Source organism: Microtus pennsylvanicus, chromosome 6 (assembly GCF_037038515.1).
Source record: "Microtus pennsylvanicus isolate mMicPen1 chromosome 6, mMicPen1.hap1, whole genome shotgun sequence".
In the NCBI taxonomy this organism is placed as follows: domain Eukaryota; kingdom Metazoa; phylum Chordata; class Mammalia; order Rodentia; family Cricetidae; genus Microtus; species Microtus pennsylvanicus.
Window position 1 is genome coordinate 116596887 of NC_134584.1, and position 19970 is coordinate 116616856.

The window sequence follows — 19970 nt, forward strand, 5'->3', positions numbered from 1 at the left end:
AGTAAAGCTACTGTCCCCTATCAATGGCTTCTCTGTGAGGGGATTTAGATGTATTGATGGTGTCTTGGTGATTGGTGATGTCTGCCCTGGCTGAAGCCTAAGAGAGTCAGCTTCCCTCACCTTAACCAAGCTTCTGAAACACAATCAACAATACTCGTGGTAGATTTGGCCAATTGGCCTTCAGGAAAAATCTGCTTAAAGTTTTTAGCCAAATGAAAGAGAAAAATGAATAAATAGAGGAATAAATGGGGCGGGGCAGCTAGAGAGATGGCTCGTCGGTTAACAGCATTTGCTGCTCTTGCAGAGGACCTATATTGGGCTCCCAGCACCCACATCAGGTGGCTCACAACTGCCCATAACTCCAGCTCCAAGGGATCCAATGCCTTCTCTGGCCTCTGTGAGTACTAGATTCTCATACACAACCCTCCACACAAATACCCACACATATGCATACTTAAAAATATTAAGAAAGAAAGAAATTGGAACCGAAGGGATTACTCAGTGTTTGTGAGTGCTTGCTGCTTTATCATGAGGATCAGAGATCTGATCCTAGCACCCATGTGGGTAGCTCACAAATGCCCATAACTCCAGACTCAAGAGACCTAACACGCCTTCTGGTCTCCAAAGCGCTCGCACACGCACGCACGCAAGCATGCATGCATTCACACACACACAAATACATCTCTAAATCTTAAGCAATAAACTGCTGTGTGAATGACTGACCGGTCGAGGCCCTAGGTACCTGTCAGTCACCACTGCTGTTTAAATTCACGGGGTAACTATTGCTCATGCTGAGTGAAATTCTCAGGTTCAGCACCTTTAAAATTGTCTCGGGAAACCAAGCCTGAAGAAGACTACAGACAATAGCTGGCCATCTGGATTAAGCCTTCTAGTGCTGAACCAGGAATTGAGTCACCTTCTGCCAGGGACGTCCTTGTGAGCCTCCTGAATCGGGACTGCATCCTGCGAATGTTCTAGCATGAGATTGAGGACAGTAGGCCAGACTGGTGTCCATGCCTGTTCCAGATCAAGTGGGGTGGGTCATGCGTCCTCTCTCGGGTGGAGAGAAATTCCAGGAGGGGGTACCTCAGGCTGGGGAGCAGCTGGGGGCTCGGTTTCTCACTGAACTATGCCCATCTCCAGGAGTCCTAACCCCCGGCACCTCTGAATGTGACCTTATTTGGAAGTGGGTTGCTGCAGATGTCATAAGTCAAGATGAAGTCATGCTGGGTGGAGAGGAAGCTTTATAAAAAGAGGAAGCTGCAACATGGCACAGAGGGAGAATGCTTTGACCGTGAAGGCAGAAGCGGGTGAGGTTTCTGTTCAAGCCAGGCCACACCAAGCAGACCCTTCCAGGGAAGGAATTATGCCACAGACACCTGGAGGTCAAGCTTCCAGTGTCTGTAACAGGGCTTTCTGTTGTTTAGGGTGTCCTCACACCCCAGCCCAAAGCCGTTTGTGAGAGGAACAAAAAGAAAGTTCTGGGGATGAGGACGGTGTCCTTGTCCCGGGGATGAGCCGAGGTGACCTAAGTCTCAGGGGTCTGGATGGATGGAAATGAGCAGGTGAATCTGGTTTCTTACCTGGATGCCTGGGCATGGGGACCACTTTGTGGAAATAGACCTGTATCTGACCAGAGCAAGGTACCAGCACAGACTTGAAGGGGACGGGAAAGGGACCGGGAAAAGATGAGTGTGTGACTGGCCCTGCCCTAGGTGGAGTTCTTCTCTAAGCCTGGAGTTTTGGAATTCTTCTCATTGTCCATCTCCTCTTCCTCCAAGTATCACATGTGCAGGCCCCCATCTCTCTCCCCCATCTCCCAATCTCTCCATCTCTCCCATCTCCCCTATTCTCCGTCCTCCCCAACCTCCTCCTCTTCCTTCATCTCCCCCACCTTCCCCATTTCTCCCATTTCCCCTCATCCCCCCTCATCTCTCCCATCTCTCTGTGTCCCTTTTGATTCAGGGTCTCATGTATCTCAGGATGACCTAGAACCCCTATCCTTACACTTCCCCTCCTGAGTGCTGGCAGGCGGTCCTGGGGATTGAACCCACGGCTTTGTGTGTGCAAGGCGAGCAGTCTACCAGCTAAGCAACATGTGCAACCCCTGCTGTGACCTCTTTATTTGTCTCTTGATGTGCTTTGAACCCAAGTGGTCTTGGGCTGTGGCTCTAGCGACCTGAAGCCAAACTATGTGTCACCAGGCTTCATGTGATGACTGCAACTTCCTCCCCAATTTCTGGTCAAAGTTTTAAAAAGCAAGGATGGCCAGAAAAAAAAAAACACCTCGGCTTTTTCCATTGTCAGCTATGAAATATCAGATCTCAAATTCTTCCACCATCCTCATGATTTTTTTAAATTAGAACATTTACTTTATTCATTTTTATTTTAATTCTTTTTAGACAAGGACTCATGTAGCCTAGGATGGACTCAATCTCACACCAAGGATGACCCCAGATTCTTGATCATCCCATCTCTGCCTCCCAAGCGTTAAAATGACAGACGTGCATGCCTCCATGCCCTGGTTGCATGCTGCTAGGGATGGAGTCCCAAGTCTCCGAATTTTTTTCTGTACCTTTTTAAAATTAATTAATTAATTATATTTATTTGTTTGTTTTTGGAGACAGGGTTTCCCATTAGCTATGGAGCCAGTCCTAGAACTCACTCTATAGACCAGGCTAGCCTACGATCTTACAGAGATCCTTCTGCCTCTGCCTCCCTAGTGCTGGGATTAAAGGCGTGTGCTACCACTGCCTAGCGAGTTGCAAATCTCACAAGTGCTATGTAAGCCCTCTCCTGACTGAATTACATCCCAAGTCAATCTTTTTTTTCCCCTCATTTTTGAAAGACGAATTAGAAAATAAAACATTGACGTTAAAATAAGGCGAGCTGCGATGGTTGTTCTGAGAGCAGGTTTGAAGCCAGATTGGTCCACCTCAAGCTATTTAACCTCATTTTGCCTTAGTTTCCTCATCTGTACAATGGACACATTTTTCGCTGAGTTCTTGTAGGGATTAATATAAATGAATGATTATATGAAAATTAATTGCAAAACTGGCCTGTGGTTGTCACTATGCCAGTCTGAGTTAGTACTACTAACAAAAGGGCCAATGCAGTGTCATATCAACCCTTGAGAGGTAAAGCCGGTAGACCTTGAGTTTGGTGCCGCTCTGGGCCACAGAGGGGGACTTTTCCTATTGCTGTGACAAACTACCTCAGCAAGGAAGCTCGAGGATGGAAGGGTTTAATGTGGTTCACATCTCAGAGTCCACACAGAGAGCTCAGTTTGCTTTTTCCTTTTTATTCAGTCCACATTTTAGCCTGTGGGAGGGAGTTCCCACATTCACAGCCAGTGTCACCCGCTCCCCTGGTCTCTGAATTCAGAAACTCCCTCACAGACAAGCCCAGAGGACCAGAGGACGGTCTCTTAGGTAATTCTAGCTACTCTTTTTTTTTTTTTTTTTTTTTTGGATTTTCGAGACAGGGTTTCTCTGTAGCTTTGGTGCCCGTCCCGGAACTAGCTCTTGTAGACCAGGCTGGCCTCGAACTCACAGAGATCCGCCTGCCTCTGCCTCCTGAGTGCTGGGATTAAAGGCGTGCGCCACCACCGCCCGGCTATTCTAGGTACTCTTAAAGTTGACAATCAAGATTAACTCTCTCGCACACACGCTTGTACACACACACTCACACACACGCATACACACCCTGCACACACAGAGAGAGGGTAGATACATCTTCAACCCCCCCCTCTCTCTCGCACACACACACACACACCTTGCCCACACACACAAAGAAAGGATTATATATAGATATAGATATATAGATATCTCCAACCTCTCTCTTTCTCTCGCATGTACACACACACACACACACACACACACACACACACAAAGAAAGGATTATATATATATATAGATATAGATATATAGATATAGATATCTCCAACCTCTCTCTTTCTCTCGCATGTACACACACACACACACTCAGACACACACACACCATGTACACACACAGAGAGGATATATACATCTCCAAGCTCTCTCTTTCTTTCACATGTACACACAAGGAGAGAGAGACATCTCCAACCTTTCCCTTCCTCTCTCTCATGCACGTATACACACACCGTGCACACATACAAAGAGAAGATAGATATACCTTCAATCTCTCTCTCTCTCTCTCTCTCTCTCTCTCTCTCTCTCTCTCTCCGCCATTATCAGCGATTTGTTGGTCTGACCTCACGATGTCATAGCTCAGGTAGGGGAAGCCAGATCTGGGGAATGTATCTCAGTGGTAGACTACTTGCCCAGCATGGGCAAGGCCCTTTGTTCAATCCCAACACTGTAAAATTAAGAAAACATATAAAGGAATAAAAGGAGGGTATGCACAAGGCTGGGTTGCCTCAAGGAAGAAGTGGTTACTGTATGTATTAAGATAGCTCTTTGTCGGGACTGCCCAGCTCCTAGTGACTCACCTCCAGAGGACAGTCACCACCAAGCCTACTTGCGTAATGTAGCTAGCTCATACACCGGCTGGAGTGGGCATTTGCTCCAAGTAGGGCCAAGCGAATCCTTCCCTTGGAACTGGGCCCAAAGTACCCTAGGTCAGTTTGGACTCCTCTGTAGAATGCCAAGGCCACACTGCCTGGAAGGCCAGTCTGACAGGGAGACAGAAGGAAGGTCCCAGGATCTTTGGTTCTGGCCACTGAGGCTCTGTGAGACACCTCAGCACCTTGTAAGCCACGCCTTCTCTTTGTTAAAGCTGCTCCGATTGGTTTCTGTTGTACAAGTGCCACTAGCTCTCAGACTTGCCTTGGCCTTGGTTTTGGACATTGTCCTGCATCCAGAGGCAAGGCTCCTCGGAGCCACAAGAAAATGCTCACTCTTTCTCCTCTCCCTGGGCATGTGGGTCAGCACCACGTTCATGAAAGTGAAGGCGAGCAGGGCTTGAGCCCCCACACACATTTGTTAAGCGCTGACTTCCACCTAAGCCTTTTTCTGAGCTCCTAACCACATTGTCTCTTGTCATGAGAGCCTGGTTCCAGAGACATGAAAAGACTGGTTAGTGCTATCCAGCTAAGGGTGGAGAGAGAACCGGGCTTCGCTGCCTTCCAAAGTTCTTGCTCTCCACGTCTCCTGGATGGACTCCCTCCACTCTCTTGAATGCCTAAACTTTTTTTCCTGAAGCAGCCCACGCTGGCCTCAAATTTCCTATATAGCTGAGGTTGATCTTGAATTCCTGATCCACCCTCATTCTCTTCCTGAGTGCTTAGATTATAGACATGTGCTTCTACACCATCTTTGCAAAAACTTGGAAATCAAACCTACAGCTTCACGTATGGTAGGCAAACTAACCAAGTGATATCTCCAGTCTTTGCCTCAGCTGCTGCTCCTGCTGCTCCTGCTGCTCCTGCTGCTCCTCCTCCTCTTCCTCCTTCTCCTTCTTCTTCCTCTCCATTTGTGTTGTGGGTTTCTCTGTGTAGTCCTGGCTGTCCTGGAATTCAATATGTAGACCAGGTTGACCTCGAACTCACAGATCCACCTGCCTCTGCCTCTGGAGTGCTCCACTACCTCCCGAGTGCTCCACCACCACCCAGTGCCTCAGCTTCTTCATATGCAGAATGAGCTAGCATTGTTACCCTTGCTCATCCAAAGACTGTTTGGAAGGGTCAATAAAGGAGTGGGGCTGAGTTTGGAGAATGAAACACTCTCAAAAGACACATCATAGCCCTCAAACCTCCCTTTCATTCCCTCTTAGCAACTGACTCAGAGCCTATGGAGGCGGAAGGAAAGGAGGTCATACACTAATTGGTCAGTTTGAGCAGCGTCATAGAGGAGGCTGGTGTGGGAGAGAGATTTAATTAATATGAGACATGCACAGGTTTTTCTTTTTCCTTTCTTTCTGTTTGTTTCTTGTTATTTTATTTTATCTTATTTGAGACAGGTGTTGTTTTATATATATATAAAACAGCCCTGGAACTCACTCTGTAGACCAGGCTGCCTTGAACTCATGAAGATCTGCCTGCCTCTGCCTCTTAAGTTTTGAGATTAAGAGCATGTGCCACCACTGCCCGGGCAGGCTTTACTTTAAAAAATAAAATAAAAGATCCATGGTTTTCTACTCTGTGGTTGGGCCAGGTAGGTAGCTATGCCTGGGGCTGGAAAGATGACTCAGCAATTAAGAGTACTGGCTGTTCTCCCAGAGGACCCTGGTTCAATTCCCAGCACCCACATGGCAGCTCACAACTGTCTATATCTCCAGGGAATCCAAAACACCAATGCGCACAAAATAAAAATAAATAAATCATTAAAAAGAAAAAAAAAGAATTACCAGGCAAGGTAGCTCAAGGCTTTAATCCTAGCACTTGGGACAGAGGCAGGTGAGTTCCAGGACAGCCTGGTGTATACAGTGAGTTCCAGGATGGCCAGAGCTACATAATGAGAATCCAACTAAAAAAAAAATTAAATAAATAAAAAGCAACAGTGCCTGATGCTTGTACTCTGTGTTCCCAAAATACCCGAGGAGTAAAGAAATAGAGCTTGGTGGTGGTGGCGCACGCCTTTAGTGCCAGCACTCGTGAGGCAGATGCAGGTGGATCTGTGTGAGTTTGAGGCCAGCCTGGTCTACAGAGTGAGTTCCAGGATAGGCTTCAAAGCTACACGGAGAAACCCTGCCTTGAAAAAGAACCAAAAAACAAATAAATAAATAAAATAAAAGTAGAGTAAAGACAAGGACAAGAAAAAGGAGGGAAAGAGAGATGAAAAAGGAGGGTGAGAGAGAGAGGAGTGTTAGGAGTCCAGTCCATACTGACTCTGTCCTGTCAAACAGCAGGGAGGGATTCTCATCTACCAATAGACTAATCCAGAAGCTCTGACAACACAGGAACCAGCAAGATCCATCGCCATCATTATTCTGAGCCAAAGAGGATATAGCTGTTGATTCTGTCTGCATCGGACCTTTGAGAAATAGGGGTCCCAGGGGTCCCATCTGTGGTGATAGAAGCAGAGCAGGGATTGCTTGGGTCAGCTGCACAGGGCCAGAGAAACTTCCCTGGGCTGTGGGGCTCTCCATATCTGTGCTTCAGCTGAGGTCATGGTCACATGGCTGGGGAGCCACCCAAACTCAACCTGCTCTTTCAAAGGAGTGTGGTTTATCGCATGTCAAATTATGCTTCAAGGGCTGAGGGTGTGAACCCCTGGGCTTGAGCCATGGAGCCAAGAGCAAAACAAGCAAAGCCCTTCAGTAGCATGGCATCTACTTTTCTACTCTTTTAATTTTATTTTTAAATATGTGTGTATGTGCATGCGTGTGTGTGTGTACATGCGTGTGTGTGTGTGTACATGCATGTATGTGCAAGTGCACATGAGTGCAGGTGCCCTCAGAGATCAGAGGCATTCAGATCCCCTTGGAGCTGGAGTTGAAGACAGTTGTGGGTCGCTGATGTGCGCTCTGGAATTTGAACTCAGGTCTTCTGCAAAAGTAGCACAAGCTCTTGACCCCTGAGCCATCTCTCCAGCCCTTCTATTTTCCATTGTATTCATTTCTTTTTTTGGGAATACAGTCTCTCTACAGAGCATAGACTAGCTTTGTACCTGACACTCCCCCACCTCAGCCTCCTAGGTATGCGCCACCAAGCCTGACTGAATAACACAAACTGAAAAGAAACACACAACACCCTGTAGCTGACCATACTGCCACATTCCTGTAATCTCAGGCCTTTGGAGGCCGAGGTAGGAGTATTTGTGCTACTTTGAGGACATTCTAAGATTCATAGGGCAGCCTTGGTTATATTCAGAGGCCTTATCTCAAGCCAACAAACACAGGCACCAAATAAATACCAACATGTATATTTACGTGTGTGTTTGTGTGAACCAGTCTATCTATTGGTTGTGCGAAATGTAAATTCCAAAGCCACACTCAATCCTCTGTCACGTGTTTTTTCTGTAAGTCCACAGACGTCAGTGTATGGTGCAACGAGAGAGAAAGGGGCTGGATGGCACTTTGTGTTCTCTCCTTGGCCTCTTGGTCCCCTGAAACCTGAGAAGGTGCGGAGGGACACAGTAGAGTCAACATTCTGTTCACAGTCACGGTCACAGGTCGATACATATGAAATCATGTTCCCACCCCTTCCTGTCTTCGCTGCCCACTAATGTCGCCTTGAAAATGACAGGAGCCTTCCACAGCAGCCCAGAAAAAGGCGGGGGGAGGGGAATCCAGGCTCCAGGAAGCAAATGGACCTCCTCTATACTGCGAGAGTAAATAGATGCATTTTATTATCTGATTAAATTAAAATGCCACGGGCACGGAGTGTATGTTCTGTTAAGTGGGAGTCGGATGCCTGTGAGAAGTGAGGTTCTGGAATGCTCTGCAGGCTGATGCAATTTCAACGAGAAAGCTGAGCTTCCAGAGAACTCCACCAAACCCAGAGCACGGTGGATAGCGAGGAAATTGGAACCCGCTTTGAGACACACATTTCATTGCTTCCATTCAACCTCTGATCTTTGTTGTGCACATGGCTTGTTGCTATTAAACAGGGACCCAAAACATGACCGCATTCAACTGCACATTACAGCATCCTATGGGTTCCTGCATTCATTGATAGGCAGATAAATTTGACGGTGAAGCCCTCTGCTCCCAGTTCCTCTGTGTGGCTTCTTCAGTGTGAGCATGAGTCCTCCAGCCTGTGACCCACAAAATGGCTGAACAGAAGGTTGGCACAGGGGCAGGCGGCCACCATGGACTGAGAGGAAAGGGAACACTTCCCTTTAACCTAGGAGCGATCTCCATCCTGACCCCCATCAGGTGACATTTAGAAATATCTGGAGATCTTCTTCTTTGTCATGACTTGGGAGTGCTGGTAGTATTCAAAAGGTGGAGGCTATGGGTGCAGTGGAACAGGGCAGGGGCCTGCCTGTCACAAAGAAAGATCTGTCCCAATGTTCAGAATGGTCAGAATCTGCATTAGCCCCGTGGAGACGCTGTGTCTAAAAGGTGCACACCCCAGGTAGAGGAAGAAATCCAAGTAGATTCATTTCATGAATTGGGCTAAGTGACAAGGACATTCTTAGAGCTGTGTCAATATGACTTCTAAGACAAAAGCAGGGGTGCAGAGGGTTGAAAAATGACACACTGAGTAAAGACACTTGCCACCAAACTTAATGGTCTGAGTTTGAGCTCCAGAAACTGCATAGTAGCAGTTATTACTTATTAGTAAATAAGTATAAAAAATTAAACAAAACAGGGCCTGCACAGGTCGAGAGCACTGGCTGCTCTTCCAGAGGTCCTGGGTTCAATTCCCAGCAACCACATGATGGCTCACAGCCATCTGGAATGAGATCTGGTGCCCTCTTCTGGCCTGTAGGGATACATGCAGGCAGAACAATGTATACGTTAATAAGTAAATCTTAAAAAAAAAAAAAAGACAAAACAACGAAGAGGAATGAGAAACAGGTAGTTCTTACTGAAAATGCCATGAACTTGACCTGGGGTCCCATGGAGTTTCTGTAACCCTGGAGGAAGGTGCTGTGACACTTTATGGTCCATCAACCAAGGACACTCAGAGCAGGATACAGGAAGAGCAAGGATTTGTTTTCCTTATGGAAGACTTCTCTCTCTCTGTCTCTCTCTGTCTCTCTCTCTGTCTCTCTCTCTCTGTCTCTCTGTCTCTCTCTCTGTCTCTCTCTGTCTCTCTCTCTCTCTGTCTCTGTCTCTCTCTGTCTGTCTCTCTCTGTCTCTGTCTCTCTCTTTCTCTCTCTCTTGCCTTGAATTCACAGAGATCCACCTGTCTCTGCCTTCTGAGTGCTGGGATTAAAGATGTGCGCCACCACTGACCAGCAGAAGACTCCTTTTGAGGGATGGCCCTTTGGGTCTGGTTACTCTGCATAACTGTGAACTTGATGGGGCAGCAGGCTGAGTTACATTTATGACACCTGACAAAGTTCCTGGGACTCAAGTGAGCTGTAAGATATGAGTGTCTAGGGATAGGCATACAGCTCAGCCTTCATGAAGTCCCAGGTTTGATTCCCAGCATCACGGGAGCTGGCATGGCGACACACACCTGCAGTCCCAGCACTTGGGAGATGGAGAAGGACCAAGAGTTCAAAACCATCCTCCGCTACTCAGTGAGTTTGAGGCCAGGCTAGGGTATAAGACCTTGTCTCAAAAAGAAAAACCCACCGGGCGGTGGTTGCACACTCCTTTAATCCCAGCACTCGGGAGGCAGAGGCAGGCGGATCTCTGTGAGTTTGAGGCCAGCCTGGTCTACAAGAGCTAGTTCCAGGACAGGCTCCAAAACCACAGAGAAACCCTGTCTCGAAAAATCCAAAAAAACAAAACAAAACAAAAAGGAAAACCCAGCTAAAATAGGAATCTAATGAGATCAAATGAATGAATGAATGAATGAAAGAGGCCAGCCAACATAGTGACTAGAAGATGGATGGAGCAGTGAGAGACCCACCTGTCATATAGATAACTCCTGGACACTGGCTTTAGGCCAGGCCCTAAAGAGGCAGCCAGCCATGTGCTAGGCTGACCTCAACTAACTCATGTCACTCTGCAGAAACTTTACAAGCTGATTGTCAAACACCTATTTAAGAGGATTATGTAGGGGACTGGAGCGAGGGATCGGTGGTTAAAACACTTTTCTTCCAGAAGACCTGAGTTTGATTCCCAGCATTCACACAGTGTCTCACAACTGTCTCTAGCTACTGTCTAAAGGGATCACACACCCTCTTCTGGCCGTCATCGGTACTGCATACATGTGGTGCACAGACACACATGCCTGAGAAACACCCATGCAAATACTAAAGGGTTACCAAGCTGGATCAGCGCTTGCCTGATGACCTGAGTTCATTCCCCAGAGTCCACATAATGAAAGGAGAAAAATGTCTCACACAAATGCTTCTGATCTCTGCAGTGCACCATGGCACACACGCAGCCACAATATACACACCCCCCACGCAAAATACACTTAATAAAAGATTATGTTCTATAAGTCAAAAATGTCATATTCTTTTTATATGTATTCTTATTTTTTAAATGATGTGTTTGCATGTGTATCTGTGTTGGGGTTATGTGCATATTGGTACAGGTAACCTCAGAGACCAGAGGCATCAGATATCTTTGAAACTGGAGTTATCAGTGGTTGTGAACCTTCTGATGTGGGTGCTGGGGAAGGAAGTCTCATCCTGAGCGAGAACACTATGTGCTCTTAACTGCCAAGCCATTCCTGCAACCCCAAATGGCTATCTTCATTTTGTTTGTTCCTATTAGCTGAGATTCCAGCTCCGTACCATCGTACCTGGCTCTGGGGTGCATCGCTACTGAACTTCCTGTTCAGCAATGAACTCAATAGCTCCTAATGAGTCTCAGAGGGAGTATTTACACCAGGGGAGTTGGCAAGCTGTGAACCAGGGCTTTCTTTTATTTCAGCAAGCTGACTTGTTTTAAGCACGTAGCACTGGGTGCAAAGGCAAGCCTTTCCGGAAGGAACCCTGCTTGCCTGGTCTGCATCTGGATTTACATGTCATTTCATGAGCTACACAAAGGCCAAGCAGAGATTTGACACCGGACCTGACCCTGAGATTCATTAAAGTCTTCAACAGAGTGGACGGTGCTCACACTTCCTTCTCTTATCTGTACAGTTCTCAAATTCAGTGCTGGAAGGGAGACTCTCAGGGTGTCTGTCCCGGCTGAGGAGAGTCTGGACAGCTTGGGCCTATCTTCTTCAGGGCCAAGTCAATGGGTCCATGTCTCCTACTGAGGCCCAGACTTCCTGGGATGAGACATTTTTTTATGATTTATTTATTTATTATGTACACAGTGTTCAGCCTCCATGCCTGCAGGCCAGAAGAGGGCACCAGATCTCATTACAGATGGTTGTAAGCCACCATGTGGTTGCTGGGAATTGAACTCAAACCATCTCTCCAGCCCCTGGGATGAGGCTTTTCATGCTATCTAATGGCTGAACTCAGATTCAATTCTAGGTCAGGAACTTGGGAGAGAGTGAGGCAGGGACTCAAGTGTGCCTTTCCTGTCCCAATCTAGCAGTCTGGGGACTCCATCCTTATAGACTGGATACCAAATGCCACCTCATATGGCAATTTCTGAGCCAGCCCCACGTCTGACACTTTCTCCACAGCCAGGGAATAGGTGACCTGGAAGCAGCCATTGTCCTTCCATCCTTCCTTCCTTCCTTCCTTCCTTCCTTCCTTCCTTCCTTCCTTCCTTCCTTCTCCTCTTCCTTTTTTATTTATTTTTTAAATTACTTTTGATACAGAGTCTCGTGTAAGTCAAGTCATGCTGGAACTCACTATATAGCCAAGGGTGACCTTGAAGCCAAGATGGTTCTCCTGCTTCTACCTCCCCGGAGCTAGGATTACAGGCATGGGCTCCCACCTTCAGTTTTTCTGCAATGCTTGAGCCTCTGTTTTGCTGATTCCAACCTAAAGCCAAGGGGTCATATTACCAAAAGATGGCAGTGATAGGTGTGGGGGTCGGACGCCCCAACATAAACTACTTTTCCCTCTCTGGACGGGCGTGGAGGTGCAGGAATAATTGAGACACAATCACACAGCAATATCGGAAGGGAGTCTCAGGCTTCCTTCATTCCTGAGGATCACACACGTTTATTTCCCAAACACCTTTTATCCCCAAAGGTAAACTAAGGTAGAAGTTCATTAACATTCTCTTTTCTGGGGTAGCAGGACTGCAGGCACTTCTGCAACTCAGACACTAGCTTGGAATTCACGCCTCTTCTCAGACCATCTACGTCATTACAAAAGAGAAGGAGCAGGCTGGAGAGATGGCTCAGTGGTTAAGAGCATTGCCTGCTCTTCCAAAGGTCCTGAGTTCAATTCCCAGCAACCACATGGTGGCTCACAACCATCTGTAATGAGATCTGGTGCACTCTTCTGGCCTGCAGGCATACACACAGACAGAATATTGTATACACAATAAATAAGTAAATATTAAAATAAAAAAGAGAGAGAAGGAGCTTTAGTTAGGCAGCGACAGCCTGTCCAGAGGTTACCTGATTGCTTTGGATACCAACGATGGCCCGAGAATGTGGTTGTCAAACCATGTAGAAATATGGACCTACAATCCATTCTCTCTTATTAATTTTAATAAAACCCGTGCTTCTGCAACAGGACAGGATGATCGCGCCTGGCTTGGGCAAAGACCTCTTCAATTACCCAAATTTTTCCATCTTTGGAACAGGCATTCACATATGCGACCTCCTGTCTTAGGTATCTGGGGAGAAGAAGCTTCAAACCCGTCATTGACTGCTGATCTCTGTGAAGAAAAGAGATTAGTGGAGAGAGATACCTTTGGGCTCTGTGTCTCGGGGCCATACCTTCTTGTCAGGATAAATTATAATGCTTTATGAATAATCATGTTTCTAAAGGCTATCGTCTCCTATTTAAAGGAGAAGAGAATCGCCTGAGTTGAAAATGTTTTTTCCTCTAGTTTAGAGCACCTCTTAAATCTAAAATTCTTTAACATATGCATCAACTCCCAACATTTACAGGGTGTGTCAAACTCTTCTCAGCAATTGCCAACGACAACAGGTCAAAATCATAATTCTTAGCATTGTCGGTCAATACCAACTTTTTAAAATCTCTTTTGGTCAATACCATGAGTTTTAGCATTATTGGTCAATACCGATTTTTCTCATCATCTTATCTGTAGTTTCAGATATCAGGTCACTACCTGTAAGAGTACAATAACATTGCTGTTGTTAAATACCAGTTTCGGTCTCTGAGCAGCAATGACAGAAGGGGACCTGATTTGTTTCCAAGCTTTCCCACTGGCTCATTTGATGTGATTCTCCTCTAGGCAGGTGGGGGAACTGAAGACCAGCGTTGCCCAGGCTCAGGGTGCCACGCTGGAGCTGCCTGAGTTGTGGGCAGAACACAGGGAGGCTGGATCACTTTAGGAGAGTTTTGTTCCCTGAGATCCTAGGAGGGGTCCTGTGTTCAGGATGCTGAGGGTTTGTGCTGTCTCCCAGTAAGGACCCCAAAGCAAAGGTCAGGAGGCATCAAAGACTAAAGGAGAGGCCTTCAGTAGGGGCTATTCTCAGGAGAAGGAGGGGATATTTCCTTTTTACAGAAATGTGTTTGTTTTAGACTTACACTACAGGTTGGCCTTGAACTCACAGTAAAAGATGACCTTGAGTTTAAATTCTCTTGCCTCCACTTCCCTATTGCTGGGTTTACAAGCCAGTGACACCTCGTGGGTTTCCGTAGCACTGGGATTTTACGCACACTACGTAACACTCTATTGACAACTGGGATACATCGCCCAGTCCTACTTAATTTTTTTATTTTTTATTTTTGAGACAGGGCCTGCTGTCTTGACTGACATGGAAATTCACTCTGTAGCTCAAACTGGCTTCAAGCTCACAGCAATCCTCCTGCCTCAGTCTCCTGAGGGGTTGTAATGGTGAGCCATCATGCATAGCTTTGTGTATGTGTGTGTGTGTGTGTAACCAATTTCAATTCCAACTGGCCATCCTTGGGAAAGCAGTCTGAATTGGGGAGGCGGTGTCAAGGGTGTAGCGGGCAGCACCCTAGCTTTCAGTCCAGCCTTGGACTGGGAAGGGGAAACACTGGTTTGCATCCTCTTGGTCATGGGGCAGACTTTATTTCTCAAGCCCAGCCCAGGATGGCGGGGTGGTTAGGGGCGCAGGGCTCATCTGTGCACCCTCGGGGGCGCGGTCGGCGTGACGTCCCCCTGCACACTGCCCACATTCCGGGGCGCGGCGCGGGGACTGTCTAGGCTCGCCCAACCCTGGCCCCCTCCCCAGAGGCCGCCGCTCCCGTCGGGCGGCGCCCGCCTCCAAGTCCCCGCCCGGGGCCCGGCCCATCCCGGACTCCGCCCGCCCCGGGGAGGCCGAAGCCTCTGTTGCCGCCATTGACGTCAGAGGGCGGGCACATGACCCCGCGGGGACCAATCGCGCGCGCCAGCCTCCCGCAATCTCCCCGGCAGCCGGCGCGGCCCCCGCCCGCAGCACACACTAGCGGACGGACGCGGACACACGCACCGCACAGCGCGCCCGCGCGAGGCCGAGACACGCCCGCGCCCGCCGTTCCCGGCGCCGCCCCCACCCCCCGAGGACCCGATCCTCTCTGCGCCCCACGATCGCCAGCCGCCCGCGCCGCAGTCGCCAACCCGTTCGCACCGGCATGCGCCCCAGCAGCTAGAAGGAAGCAGCTCAGGAAGCGCCCCGCGCGCACCCGCCCGCCCGCCCCCGCGCGCTCCCGTTCGTCCCCTCGGGGCGCCCCCAGCCCACGCCCCCCCACCTTCCCGGCGGTGGGGGGGTGCGGGCCCTCCGCGGGGGCCCTGCCGGCCCGGCCCCACGCCAGCCGCGATCGCGCGCGCGGCCCCCGCCCCGGCGCGGCCATGGATGTGACGAGCAGCTCGGGCGGCGGCGACCCCCGGCAGATTGAGGAGACCAAGCCGCTGCTGGGGAGCGACGTGTCGGGCCCCGAGGGCACCAAGGTGATGGGCGCCGTGCCTTGCCGCCGGGCCCTGCTGCTGTGCAACGGGATGAGGTACAAGCTGCTGCAGGAGGGCGACATTCAGGTCTGTGTCATCCGGCACCCTCGGACCTTTCTCAGCAAGATCCTCACATCCAAATTTCTGAGGCGCTGGGAGCCGCACCACCTAACACTGGCCGACAACAGCTTGGCATCTGCCACGGTGAGTGACCCTGCGTGGCCGTGGAGCTCCCCAAGCCGGGGTCCCCCAGGACCGAGGCGCCCCCGCTGGCTGTCCCCGGGCGCGCGGCCCCCGAGCGCGGAGCTGGGCTGGAACCTCCAGACCTGATCCTCCAAGGCAGGCTGGGGAGCCCTTCTTCGTGTCCTGGACACTTAGCCCACTCGGGCTGAGTGCTTGAGGACTTTTGCCTGAGTGCCTGCGTTTCCGATGGCTGGGACCCCGGGGTGAACCTTAGACTGGGCCCTGAGGGTCGTGGTGTGTTCTTCCTTTTCCCAACCCGTTGCCCATCTGGATCTGAGCTTACAGGGGAAAACAAAACGCAACCCTCTCCTCCATAAAAACCGTAACCCCCCAGCGCCAACAATTTCCAGAAAGCAACTCCTGCGCTTGCTTTAGCCTTCCTTTATTCTTTTTTTTCCTGCCGGGCCTGGCAGGACAAAACCGGGTGCCTGCCCTTTCTGAAAACCTCCTTCGCACGTTGGGAGGTTGGAGGGGGGAGGGGGTCGAGGTTCAGGACCCACTCAGGCCCTGGGCTAGTCGAGTTCTCTGGGTAGAAGAAGCTAGTCTGCCCAGCCTGCCCTTGCGTTGTCTGTGGAGCGTGTGTAAGCATGTTTTGTGGCTGCGTCCTGTTTTGTTAGTTTTCTGCTGTGTGGCCAGGGCCGGGTCAGCTGGATGAGATGGAGAAAGGAGGTTCTTACTAGTTGCTTTCGGAAATCGAATCTGCAAATGGTGGCCTTCTTCCTCCTGGGGACAGACAGCTGTGGTGGGGTCGAGGAGGGGGAGTGGGGGCGGTGGGCAGGGCCTAAACAGGATGCTTTGTGTTTTCCAACAAGGGCAGTTTCAAATACAGGCTCTGGCTGGGCCTTAGCTTGGCGGTTGGAGACTCATCTTTGTAGGGGCCCCCTTCTTGTCTAGAATGTACTGTCCCCCCATGGCAGGCTCCGTGGTGTTTACTAAACACCATGGGGAAGGGTAGAATCCACTGCCTGCTCACACCTGTGCCAAGAAAGCCCAGCCAGGAAACAGGGTGTTGCTAACATGCATGCCACAAATGTGTAGCGTGTGTAGACATTTCCTCGGCATCCATGTTCCCTTAGTGGTGTGTCACAGGCAGTGAAACATGCTCCTAAGAGTGGGGAGGGGGAGAAAGTTAGCCCAGACACCCTACTCCTCGTGCCTACTTCCCCTACTCCCGAGAGCGCTGTGGCACATGAGGGCTTTTATTCTGAATTTCAGGTCTGATGTGCCTAAAGTACCTATTTTTTCTATGCTCTGGGCATGTTGGTGCAGTAACTGCAGACTTTGTCCCCAAGAGGATTGAGGGTTGCCGGAGGCGGCCCAGCCTTCTCCCAGATAGGTGTGTGTGTGTGTGTGTGTGTGTTCTTAAACCTTTCTTGAGTCATAGGCCTCGGCCTTGATTTTCGTTTGATTGGCCAGGACTGAGGTTTTCAGGTCCCAGAGGTGGTTAGTAACCTTCTCTGGGCTCTGGAGCCCCCAAGTCTGGCTTTAGCATTATTACCTGGCTGAGTTGGGGTGCGAGGGGGGCACTTTCTTAGGCTCTGTTCTTTTTCCTGCTGTCCTTCCGAATGCAGAGGAGTTGTCAGGAGAGGACAGTAGTTGAGAGGGACAGTAACCTGCTGTAGGAAGGACAGGACATTTTCCTGGTCCTCCAGGGCAGGATCATGGTGTGGCTAGTTGATCTTCCGGCTTTGGGAGAGGTTACCTCTAGAGACTAGAGGCTCCCTACTTTCCCTGACTGTTCAAGAGGTCTGTCTGTTTGGGAAAGTCAGGAAGGAATCAGGCTGGAGAATCTCCAGCAGCCAGGGCCCCCTCGTCTACCTTTGTCCAGCTGAGATATGGAGGCTACCCCTGAGGAACACCCGAGTTCTGTGTGTGGCCCTAGGTTATTTGAGGAACAAGGTAGGTCTTGGCAGAGCCTTGTTTTCTGTTAGGAAACGGGAAAAAGGAACAGAGGAAGAGTCTCACAGCCTGGTATAATCCTGTCCTTTGCTTTCTTCACCTGGCATGAGGGAATTCCTTCAGTGTAGCTTTTGCTTTGTGGGGGCGTCGATGGGGGCCTCCAGTGGAGGCCTCTAGTGGAGGTGTGTGGCTCCCCTACCCCCAGGGCCTGTGTGGAAGAAGGTGTGGCCACCAGGGCTTGGAGCAGTGGCCTCCAGGCCAGGGGTGAGGTTAGGGTTTGCTGCTAGGGACCTTGTTGAGATATCTGCTTGGTGCCCATTCTCTGGGAAGTGGAGGAGCCTCCTTGGGGTTCCCTTAGGCCTGGGCATTATGTAATCTGTCTGCATTTTATAGTGCGGCCCAACCATTCTGTTGAGAAATATTTGCTCAAATGAAACAAAGGTGAATTTGAGTGCAGTTCATTTCCAGAAAACCCTTCATAGCCGCTAGCCCAGCCTTGAGTTGCCCATGTAGAAGTGTGTCTCACAGAGGGGTGGAGTGTATTTTGCTCATATGAAGCCCCATTCAGAACTGTCTGGGGATTATCCAGTTAATTGTGTGGACTTCAGAAACGGGACCCAGAGTGATGGATCTGGATTCAAACCAGCCAGCAAACTACTCCTTTGCCCAAACCATCCACTGAGTCGGCTGTCTACACTGATTCAGTTACCCGCCCGTATCCTGAGGGGTATGAGAGGCTTGGACCCCCAGCGGCAGGCTTCTGGGGTCTCCTAGTCCCTCCTAGCATGGGTCTCCAGCTGGTGACACACTTAGTGTGGAAATCTCTTGGTTCCCTGGGGAGGGAGACCCAAAGAGGAATCTGGTGCCACAGGACCTGACACCCCTCCCCTGACCTGGCTGTAAACTTTGTCCTCAGTGGGGTCAGGTCAGAGCTTGCCCTGTGCTGTCTGCTAGGCCGGTTACTGATTAAACCTTTGCAGAAGCAACAGCACGCCTGACGTTGGCCAGGTTTGATGTGCCTAGGAGACTTTGGATCCTCTGGAACCAGAATGCTTGTCAACAAAGAGGAAGCTCTCTAGCTTCCGTGGGAGGGGTACTAGGGAGGGGGGCACATCCTGGGAGACAGAAGCCGCACCTTCCTCATTTACACTTCCCCATTTCTGCAATCTTTCTGGACTCGGGGTGGCCGCCCACCCCGTGTTATAGGTTGGACTCTACAGCTAGGCCAGGTCTTTGTAGAAGTGTCCTCGTTGTGGGAGGACAGGAATCCATCTTGCCTTTCCGTTGCTTGGCTAAATTTGATCACCTGCTAGACGTGTTTGTCTTTTGTCTGTAGCCTTTGTTTCCACTGCGCCAAAGAAGTACAAAAAAGCACCGTACCTTTCTTTTCTTCTCACTGTCGAAAACAAAACAGAACAAAACAAAAAGCAAACCGATGGAGACCCACGGTTTCAGAACGGTGGGTCTAAGCGGCAGAGTCCTCTCGGTTTGCCGAGCAGGGCTTCGGACGTGAGGGAAGGGGTAACCTTCTTTATTCTCCAGCCTGGTTTCCTCCAGGGCTGCCGTTTTTTTTGCATTGTCTCCACTGCTGCTGACTGCAATGTCTCTGGGAATCTGGTTGAGTGAACTGAAGCTGCCTTCGTTTTCCCCCTCCTCTGGAGTGTCTGAGCATCCATCCTGGGAACTTGGAATTTGTTTCAGCAAAAATGCTCCTGAGATCTACGATGAGGTCATTTTCTAGCTAAGTGTCCCCTCCAGGTGTTGGGATCTTTCCCTCGAGAATTAGTCTCCAGTCCCGAGGGATCCCATCCGTGTGCACAGGTGCTTGAGTATTAAGGTTTTTTTTCCTGTTTTGTCATGTGGGTCCTTGTTCTATGTGCCCATTGTCCCCTCCTTTTATGATTCTGGCATTTAGTAAGCACTTTTTTTTTATGTCACAAGTAGATTTTGGAGTGCATCAAATTTGTTTCGCCAATCCTTATGTGTTCAGAGATGGGGGCAGGGATGGCGCAGGCAGGAGCAAGTGTGCAGCGTTCTCACAGACTGTAGGAAGTTGGTGCATTTTGAGGAGAGATGCTCTGTCTGGCCACTGGTGCCCCCTTCCAGGTAATAGGTGTTTTGCTGGGTGGCGGTGTGCTGCCTACCAGGCCACAATGGGGAGCCTTGTTCTAAGAGTCTGGTTTTGGGGACCCAAGGTGGCTTTGTGTGTGATCCCGCTTGCTCACTTGGTAGTGGGAAAGGACTACACCCCGGGGCATTTTGTGGGGCGCACAGGATCATCCTAAAGGCAGAGTGCCCCAGGGTACCCTCCCCTTCGCTTCTCTCCAAGGGGA

At 49.7% G+C, this 19970-nt stretch overlaps 1 protein-coding gene across 1 annotated transcript in view; it reads left to right on the forward strand.

The window, feature by feature from the left end:
• Positions 1–14972: 14972 nt before the first annotated feature.
• Positions 14973–19970, forward strand: part of Cmip (c-Maf inducing protein) — a 194947-nt gene continuing 189949 nt past the window's right edge. The window contains exon 1 of the mRNA XM_075977419.1: positions 14973–15699. Within this exon, the coding sequence (XP_075833534.1) occupies positions 15400–15699 (300 nt within the window). The 5' untranslated portion in view covers positions 14973–15399. The remainder of the gene's footprint in view (positions 15700–19970) is intronic.